Raw genomic sequence first — 9,687 nt, 5'->3', positions numbered from 1 at the left:
AAGGGGGCCCAGGGTGGGCCTCCTCCCGCAATCTCCTCCTGGGTGATGGCAGAGCCCTTTAGCCATTTCTCCTGCCCGCTCCCAAGTCCCCATTACTGCCCAGGCCAACTCAAATAAACGACCCTGTGCGCTCGCTTGCAAGCGCTGCCTCCTGGCCAATCCCCAGCCCCTCCCCGTCTGAAGCGTCCAGGCGGACACCTCCCGGAACTCCGGGGCGCCTTCGCAGGACGCGCGTGCCGAGCGCGCCCTGCACTACCCGACCACTGGGCGCAGGCCCCGCGGGCGGGCTCCTCCGCGTTCTCCCGCTCCCTCCCTTGGGCCGCAGGGCTGTGGCTCTCGCGAGACGCCCCAGCCCGCTCCCTCCTCTGGCCGCGGTCGCCGGGGCTCCGGGAAAGGCAGCCGCGGCCTCTGCGTTTTGTTTCCGAGAACCGTGGGGCTGAAAGGAGAATTGTGCAGCGGAGTTGGGGGGTGGGGAGGGAGAGGTCCTTCCCCTCCCTCAAGCGGCCTCCGCGACCCCGGCTTTGGAGCGAGCGGAGCGGGGCGGGGGTCTCAGAAAGGAAGCCTGGGGCTCCCCATGCCGGGCAGATCGCGTCACGCCGTTACCTAGAGGCACAGCTTCGGGGGCAGCGGTGTACCAAGTGTCCAGAATCGGCTGCAAATCCTCTGCCTCTGGCCTTTTCTTCTCCCAGGAGCGGGCGTGGAGCTTTCAGCAGGGCTGGCGTGGGGTCCCCCAAACAAGGAAGCCCTGAGCTGGCATCGACTCCAGGGGAAGCACACAGCCCTCTCCTCCTCCCCCGCCTGGAGGGCTGGGTCCGCTGCGATCGCCCCGTCCTCTCTCCCGCCGAGGAACCCAGTGGCGCAGGCAGCGACAAAAACTCCACCCCTCCCACCCCGCCCCCGCAAGCATCCGGACCCCCTGGTTAGGGGCCCAGCTCCCCTAGTGACCGGCTGGTGACCTCGGACAGGATTCCCCGCGTCAGGTTTCCCATCTGGGCCTGGAGGGGGCTGTACTCATGAAAATATTGGGGCCCTGGTGCTCTGACACTGGAAAGCCCAGATCATTCCCCTCCACCCCTGTGAGAAAGCTCCTCCTGCGGAGTTGCTTTAGGTCCAGTGGGGCCCGAAGGGGGCTGCCTTGAGGAAATGCTGTAGAAACAGGGAAATCTGCCCAGTGTCCTCATTCTGCAAATTTAGGAAAACCCAAGGACCCCAAAGGGACTGTGACTAGGTGTGGCTCAGTATGCCCCCTCCAGCCCTCCTCTTCAATTGTCCTGCTGGGGTCTACCCTCCTTCTTCCTTCCCACAACTAGCTGTAGTTGACAAAGGACCCAGAGCTGGACAGACATGGTTTGGAATCCCGGTTCCACCACACCTAGCTGTGAGACCTAGACAAGTGACGAACTTCTTGGACCTTCTCTTTCCTCACCTTTAAAATGGAGAGATTCAATCAGATAGGATATGTCCCTTGGCTAGTGGGGCCTGGTGCAGAAGGTAATGGGATGCTAGTTTGAGAGGTCATGAGGGTGACCCCAAGGGCAAGAAGGAATTGGGGTGCTGCAGTAGCATGCTATTGATCCATTCCTTCCCCTGCAGCCTCACAGGTTTTCTTGGGTGCCTTCAGGAGACGCTGGCAGGTGAATGGCCTGGGAGCTATTTGCAAGACTGGTAAGAGCAAGGAGCAGCAACTGCTTTCTCAGAAGTTTGGCAGAGCTGAGAGCATCTGCAACCCCCAGAAAGTGCCCTCTCCCTAACTTCCAGCTTTAAACCAAGGCCAGAGATACTTGGGAATATGCACCAGGGAAGCCCAAGGGCAGGTTTCTGGGAAGGGGTGATCAAGCAGCAGTTTGAATCGGAAGCCAATCCCATAGGCAAATTTTCACATTCTGAAATTCAAAGCCAGAATCTGACCGTGGATATTTCCGACTCTTCCCCTCATATGTGGGCCCAGGAGAACCCGATTTTGAATCCTAGTTCTGCTTGGAAATGTGTGTGGCCAAATTATCTTCACTCCCTGAGCTCTAGCCAGCAAAGTCGTTATATCTCCAGCCCCATACCCTAGTGGCAGTCCTGTTGGATGGACAAGGACAGGAAACCAACACAGAGCTCAAGCCCAGCCAGAACCAGACAGAAGGCGATGGAGGTCTTGGCCGCGAGGAGGGACCTCAGACTTTTGTGCGTGCTCGGCCTCCGGGGCTTGTATGTCCAGCAAAGGCGTAAAGGCGTCGGGGGTGGGGTGGACGTGAGCAGATGCTCTCGCTGCCTGGAGCCGGGACTCAGCCGACAACTTCACCGCAGAAAGATTGCGCTGCCGGAGATGCCCTTCTGGTGGGGGCCTCCGTGCCAAACTCTGGTCCTTGATTTCCCCCTCTGCATCAAAGATCTTACAGTCGGTGCTTCAAGTCCCATGAGAAGGCGGCTTTCAGCCCTAGGCGACATCCGAGAGCGAGCTCTGCGAAGGGCCGGGTGCCCGAGCTTCCCGCGCCTTTTAGCGACCTCGGTGCACCCCGGCTGCTCCCGCCGGCGGCGCCTTGGGCTGGGGAGGAGGGAGAGGTTCAGACTTGCCCCTCACGACCAGAATGGAAGCGATTCCTAGGACGCTGCAGCAACCCGCGCCGTCCACCGCGCCTAGCCTGGATCGGATGAAGCAGGGACAGCTCGCCCTCGACGTAGCCCCGTGCTTTGGAAGCCAGTCCGAGCCGGCCCTCTTACCGCGGTCGCCTTCCCTGCTCCCGCCCGCATTTCCAGAAGCTTTCTCACCAATTCCCGCTGTGTCATAAAATATTTTATTGGAAAAAAAGTCACCGCCTTCGCAAGAGGGGGGTAGGGGACCCCGGCGACGTCAAGGACACGGCACTGGGGCCGAGCGGCCGGGTTGTCCTGGCGCCGCCTGGGGCCGTGGTGGCCTCCGCCGGGCCACGGGATCCCAGGCACGCGGAAGTGGCTGTGTGACCCGGCGGCGTCCAGGAGAGCCCGCCCGAGGCGGAGTGGGGGTGAGGGCGAGGAGCGGGGCGTGAATACGCGTGGAGCGCCCCGGGTGCTCTGGAGTAACGCGCGGGCGGAGAACAGCTTCTGCTGCCTGGACGCCGAGGCTCCTAGGCTGGGGCCTGGGTTTGGCTTCAGGGTTTTGTCTCCTTCCTTGCTTGGCCCCGTAACTGTCCGCATTCAAGGTATTAATAAAACGTTTAAGGAGCAGACGGCTTGAATATGGAAGCGCCGGCTCGCGGCTTCCCTCAGGCTGAAGAGGCCCAGGGCGGCGCAGGGATTCCCAGCCCCGCACCATGTGCCGCGCTCAGTCCTCCCGGCTCCGGTCGGTGGGCTCCCCCGACGCTTCCACAGGCTTCTCCGCTTCCTTGGCGCGTTCCTGCTCTGTAAGCTGCTCGCTGGTGGGAATGGAGTTCTTCTTGGGCCGCCCCTTGGGCTTGGTGGGGGACTCCAGGCCGCCGCCCTGCAGCACCTGCGCGGGGGACGGTCGTCACCGTAGGGAGCCGGCACCAGGACCCGGGATTGCCCGCGCCCTGCGCTGGGGCAGGGCCTGCCCAAAGGGGCCATCCGAGGCTGCTCATCCCCGGGGAAATGGTGGCCATTTATCTGAGCGCTGCTGGGGAGGAGCGACGCAGGGGCCCTGCTCGAGGGTCTGATGCTGCAGCCAGGAGGCCTGAGATTGCCGAGGGGGGCGAAGAAATGTGGGCTGCGCTAGGGCAGTCGGAGAGACCCAGAGGGTCCCCAAGGGCATCAGGCACCGAGGCAATCAGGAGGGTTGGGCAGAAGGCCCAGAGTAGGGAGAGGGAGATCGGCTCTGGAGGGTACGAGGGTATGGCTGGAAACCAAGGGGCGAGAAGTCACAGGGACACACTCACTATTTTCTTCCACTTCATTCTCCGATTCTGATACCACGTCTTCACCTGCAACTGGCTCAGGCCCAGGGACTCCGCAAGATCTATTCTACGAAAGAGCAGGGCGCACCCTCAGCAGGGCAGACCGCGCCCTCCCCCCCGCCCGCTCCACTCCAACCGGAGGCCCCCATTACCTGTCCGGCGTGGAGAGGTATTTCTGCTTTTCAAAGCGTTTCTCCAGGCCCATCAGCTGCAATTCGGTAAATACGGTGCGGCTCCGGCGCCCCTTCTTGGCCTTGGTGCCGGGTTCCCCCGGGCCCGGCGCCTCCAGCTTCCCGCGGAGCTGCAGCTCCAGCGGCAGGTGCGACGCGCCCGCCGCGCCCGGCAGCCCAGGCCCCGCGGCCAGCAGCGCCGACCCCAGCCCGGAACAGCCGAGCGGCGCTAGCGGGAACTTGAACACGGCAGCTTGCTCGGCCTTCAGCACCGCTGCGGCGGGGAGACAGTGGACAGCCAGGTGAGCTGAGCTCTGCCTCGGGGAACCCCGCGTCCTCCCCATCCCCGCTGCCCGGGCGCCCGCGCTCAGCCAGTGCTGCCCAGCAGAAACCCTTCGTGCCTGGACGCTGGGTGTAAGGGATAATAGACCATCCTCCTTGATGCCGGAGACCCCGGAGTCTAGGAGGGGGGGAACACCCCCAACTCGCCTCTGCCCTGGGTGTCCCAGGGCCCCAGCCACTTCTGAGATTTCGGGGTTCTCAACTAACAAGTCTGTAGCTGGGGAAAGCCCCAAGTGTGTCTTTCCTAGAAAAGGAGAACCAAGAAGAAATGGCAAGCAAGTTAGAAAGATGAAGCGTTTGCTCCAACCAAATCGGCATGGCTTTCCTAACAAAGACATCGACGCTTCTGTTGCGTGCCTGGCACGATAACCATGCTGTTCCTCAGCAGCGGTGGAGCTGGGCACTTCCCTGGGCATTCCGAAGCACCCCACGATGGGGAAATTGTTGTTTCGGTTTTCTCTCTATTCAGACTCGACCCGTGAAGATGGTTGCATTTCAATTGGTCCTAACATAAAATCTGTTTTTGCCCGCTTCAAACGAATTATTAGCAACCAAGCAGCTGGAGGCGAAAGGTAGCTCAAGGGGCTGCAGCCGAGCTGGAGGTGGAACGAATAAACCGGCCCTGCCGCCCCGCTAGGACTTGGCAGTGGCTGGAGAGTCACAGACGCCGGCAGAGGGGCCTTGCAGGGCTATGGCTTCGGCGGCCACCCTTCTCGGACAGGCATCTCCGGAGGGGCCAGCCCCATCCTAAAGTTGCCAGAGTGGTCAAAGGCAGGACAACGGGCCTGGGCAAGGTGTGGGGAGATGCGGGGAGGGAGGGCTGCAGGGAGAGAAAGGACCTTGGTAAGGAAAGTGGGAGACGGGGAGGCAGACGGACCCCAGAGAGAGAGGCCAGAAGAGGACCGCGGAAAGGCCGCGGAAGAAGGAGGTGGTCGGAGACGGCACAGGGGCAGGTCTGGCCTAGCGAAGGGAGGACTGGAAAGTGGAGGCAGAAAAGGTCTGCGCAGACAGCTCAGGAGGCCCAGCCGACCTGGAAGCGGAAGGGCCGGGAAGGAGGTGGCTCAGGCGCCAGGCCTCTTGTGCCCGGGCAAGGCCCAGGCGGTCGGCGCTGCAGCCGAGGTCGCGCCGGCTACTCGCCGGAGCGCCCCGGGCCAGCGTCAAGCCCCAACGCTCCACTCGCAGACGCGGACCTCTCCTCCCGAGGGTCCCGCATCCCGGCCTGGGGCAGCCGCGGCCACTCTCCGCCAGCGCTCCGGCGAAGGCTCTGGCGCCCGCGGCCTGAGGTCACTTTGAGCGGGCAGTGGTCGCCAGCTGCAGCCCGGACGAAGGCGAGGACTGGCATTCGCGAGTCGCCTCGGATGGGGATAGCGGCTCCGGTCCCTGTGCCCGGACCCCTGGCACGCTGGAGACCTCCGGGCGGGCTGTGTTGGAGGCAGGGAGTGCGGCGGAGACCCACTCCTGCCCGGCCCGCGGCCACCAAGCCTGTGTCCGCGCCTCCGAGCCACTGCACCCTCCGCTTCCCGGCTGGAGCGCGCGGAGAGAGGGATCCGGGGAGGCGGCGCCGGGACACGGGGCTCCCGCGGCCCTCCCTCGAGTCCCGCCCGCGGCACCCGCGGGTGGCACGTACCCAGGTGGCTGTGGAAGGGCCGCGCCGCCAGCAGCGCCTGCACGCCGAACTTTAGCAGCTCGCCCGCGGCGGCGGCGGCGGCGGCGGCGGGCGCGGCGCCCTTGGGCCCCGGCGGTTCAGTGAGGATCTCCTCGATCATGAAGCTGCGATAACGGTGCGGCCGGTGATCCGCGCAGCCCTCGGCTGGGCCATAGCGCGCGGCGCCCGGCTCCCCCGGCCTCTGCATCGCGGCGCCCCGCGGCGGCGGCGGCGGCGGCGGCGGCTCGGGCTAGGCGGTGGCGGGGCCCGCGGGGTGCTCCTCTAGGCCGGCCCGCAGCTCGGGGCCGCGGGCGGGCGCCGGCTCATGCCCCGTCCCCGCGGCCGGGCGGAGGCGCAGGGCGCGGGCGGGGCGCGAGCGCGGGCTCGGCGGGTCGGACCCCGGACTGCGCCCCCGCCCCGCGCCGCCGCGCCTCTTGCCCGGCCCGGCCCGCGTCAGCGCCCCGCCCCGCGGGTCCCGCCCCGCCCCGCGCCGCCAGGGTCGGAAAGGCCCGAGCCGGGAGGGAGGGAGGGAGCCCGCCAGAGAAGGGGGCGGGCAGACCGAGACCCGGAGAGACGGAGCGAGAGGAGCGCACACCACCCACCCAGGCAGGAGGGGGGCGAGAGAGCGCGCAAGAGAGTGGCAGGCCTCGGAGGGACGCCCAGGAAGGACCCTGAGAGCTCGGGAGACGGAGCCCCGGTCCGGGGGATCGTGAGAGAGGTGAGAGAAGGGGCCAGAGGGACGCAAGACTGATTCTGGGGCTCCCAAGGGCCGCCGAGACGCAAGACCCGGAGAGCGCGCCGGGGAAAGCGGGCCGCGACGTGCCGGAGGGCACGGAATTAGACCCAGCGCCCCAGAGGCAGGGTGGGGAGCCAGAAGGGGGAAAAGTGCACAGTGATAGAGAGGGGGCAGCTAGGAAAGCAGGCAGGCCGGGCAAGGGATTGGGGAGCCTGGGAGAAGTCGGGCGGAGCGGAGGCAAAGGCCCGACAGCCTGGGGAGGGAGAGGGGGCTGCCCACAGGGCCAGAGGAGGTGCAGGGAAGCCGTGTGGCAGAGCTGCGACAACGCCTATCCACCCCTGCCTCAGTTTACCGTGCATGTCCTCATTCCTTCTCTGAGCAGCCCTGAGAACAAAATTTTCTCCATCCTGCATTTGTTTAAATTACTGAGTGATACGTGAATCCCGGACGCTGTGAGTTGGGACTGTGTTCCCTTCATTAGAGGAAAAGATGCAAAGAGAAAGGCTGCAGTTTTGCCTTTTTAGAGCTTTGAAGCATCGAAGAAAGAGGGTGCTGGGTGGAGTTGGGGTGAGGGGGCTCCAGGATGCACCAGGAATCTGGGGACCAAACTCCAGTGTGATTCTTCTCTGTCTCCGGGCCTCAATGTCCCCGGCGTGATTGAGGAAGGTGGCTGTGCCTTCTCCAGCCCCTTCTCTTCATTGTGTCATCACCATAAGCTCCAGGTCTTCAGGGGAAGTACAACTACCCCCTCCCTGAAGCTAAAAACTCTGCCTAGTTTTTATCACTGGCACTGCCCACTGCTAGGACAAGGACCTCTGTCCTTTCTGGACCTCGGTCTCCTGTTCTGAGACACTGACTACATTTGGTTTCAGGAGGCTGTGAGGACACCCTTGGTGGGGGTGGGGAAAGGCTGCCTTGCCCCTCCTTTCAGGAGTCCAATCTCCCAGCCCCTTCCACCACCGCCAGTCTGTGCCTGGCCCATCCGTGGGGCCCTGAGCCCTGGGCCACTTCTGCTTTCCTAGGTGAGCTCTGCCTCAGTTTTCACCTCTGGGAAATAGGGTTTGCCATACCCACTGCCTGCTGGACAGGGGCTGCCCTTTTCTGAATCTCAAAGCCCTCATCAGGACTGAAAGAAAGTGACCTTGGTGGCTTCTGGTTGCTTCAGACTCCACGGAGTGCTAGTTCTGTGAGTTGAAATGGCTCTTTGAATGGGGATGCTGCAGGGGCCCACCGAGAGCAATATTATCCCAACTGACCAGGCCCTTTAGTGAGAGATGGAACCCAGCAGTCACCCCAATCTCCTGCGGGCAAATGGAAACAACCGTGTGTTTCCTGGAGGTCTGGACAGACCAGATGGGGTCTCTCCCACTTGTAGGCTCAGATAACCCCTCACTGGAAAGGATACCAGCCACTTTCTTTCTCAGATGGGGAAACCGAGGCCTAGCAAGATGAAGGGATTTGGCCCAGGGACTCCAGCGAGTGGAGCTGGACTCCATTTTCTCCATGCTCGGTGTACATATGAGTCCCTTCTTCCTGGCCCCCACTCCCCCCTCCCTGCACCCCCAACTAAGGCCTGCTGGCTTCCTCCTCTTTCTCTTTGCCTGACTGAGCCTCCACTTCCACATCTTCCCCAAGGGTATAACTCATGCCAGCCCAAGAATACTCAAGATTCTTTCTGAGCCCCAGATCAGGGGGCCTGAGGAACCAGGGGTCAGCCTACCACCCTCACACCTCTGTCCCCACCCGTCAGCCTCCGTGGGTGGCTCCTCCAACAGGTTCTGGAGCATCGTTTTCAGTATCACAGGCCTCATCTCTAAGTGTGGGGGGCTCAGGAGACTGGAGCGGTCCAGCTCTCACCCCATTTCAACGAAGCTGAGGTGGCAGAGTGGGGGTTCCGGTCAGCTCCGTGGACACCGGCCTGCTCATTCCCCTCCAGGCGAGCCCTGCCCCCGCAGGGTGGGGTGGGGATGCCGGGCGCGGGAATGGGGGCTCTTTGGGAAATGCCCGCCGTGGGTGGAAGCGCCTTTGGAGCCGGGTCTAACCGGAAGGGCTGAGAGCCAAGGCCACGTCCCCCTCCTTCCCCTTAAGACGCACCCCCATGGCTACTTGGCCTTTGGGTCAGCCTCCACCGCATGCGGTCGGACTTGAAAACAAAACCGCAGAGAAACCCTCTTTAGGCGAAGAATTTACACAAACAGCGGCGGGGTTCTCCTCTCCGCGGGAATTGCAGCCTTGGCGACGGAAAAGTTTGCAGCGAGCGGGTCCCCCGCCCTCCCCTTCCCGTCGAGGACACTGAGGCCCAGGGAAGGGGAGCCACTCGACGCAGAAGCGGGGGCGGGAACCCAAGCCCCTGGGGCCTCTGTTTCGTTCGACCCGGTAGGCCCCACCCCAGGCCGGCAGCCGTCCTACCCGCCGTGTGGGACTGGGCCGGGGCCTCCCCCGGCGCCGCCTCGAAAATCCCGGAAAGCGCCCGCTCGCGGTGGGCGCAGTGGAAAAGGTGACCTCAGCGCTCGAGGCCCAGCCACCTTGCCCCAGACAGCGGTGCGAGTGAGGGGCTGGGGGTCGGCGGCGGGGGCTGGGGAGGTTCCTCCCCTCGGGCCAAGCCGGGAGGCCGCGGGCGGAGGCCCTGGGTGAACGGAACCGGCCTTTTCCCACCGTTGCTTTGCCCTGCGGACCCCATAGCTCAGATCCACTTCCATAACCGAAAGCCTAAGCGCCAGACGAGTTAAGAAAACGCAGGTTCCAATCCCCTCCCCCACCCCCGTCCCCCTTCTCGGACCAAATCCTCCTCCCTCCCGGGAGCGCCTCTGAGACAGGATTTCTAGAGCCGGAAAGGAGGTTGGAATAGCTAGTGATACCGATGCGCATGCCGAGGTCCGGAAAGACACAGACTTTGCTCAAATCCAGTAGCCCGAGTCG

At 63.7% G+C, this 9,687-nt stretch overlaps 1 protein-coding gene across 1 annotated transcript; it reads right to left on the bottom strand.

Moving 5' to 3' along the window:
• Positions 1 to 2,781: 2,781 nt before the first annotated feature.
• BARX1 (BARX homeobox 1) lies at positions 2,782 to 6,289 on the bottom strand. Its single transcript, XM_037798370.1, has 4 exons — positions 6,015 to 6,289; positions 4,028 to 4,319; positions 3,858 to 3,942; positions 2,782 to 3,454 (listed from the first exon to the last, which is right to left on the bottom strand). Exons 1-4 carry the CDS (start codon positions 6,238 to 6,240, stop codon positions 3,290 to 3,292), a joined length of 768 nt encoding a protein of 255 aa, XP_037654298.1. The 5' UTR covers positions 6,241 to 6,289; the 3' UTR covers positions 2,782 to 3,289.
• Between the last annotated feature and the right edge of the window lie 3,398 nt (positions 6,290 to 9,687).

This window comes from Choloepus didactylus, chromosome 10 (genome assembly GCF_015220235.1).
Source record: "Choloepus didactylus isolate mChoDid1 chromosome 10, mChoDid1.pri, whole genome shotgun sequence".
NCBI lineage: Eukaryota > Metazoa > Chordata > Mammalia > Pilosa > Megalonychidae > Choloepus > Choloepus didactylus.
This window is presented reverse-complemented; position numbering and strand designations above follow the sequence as displayed.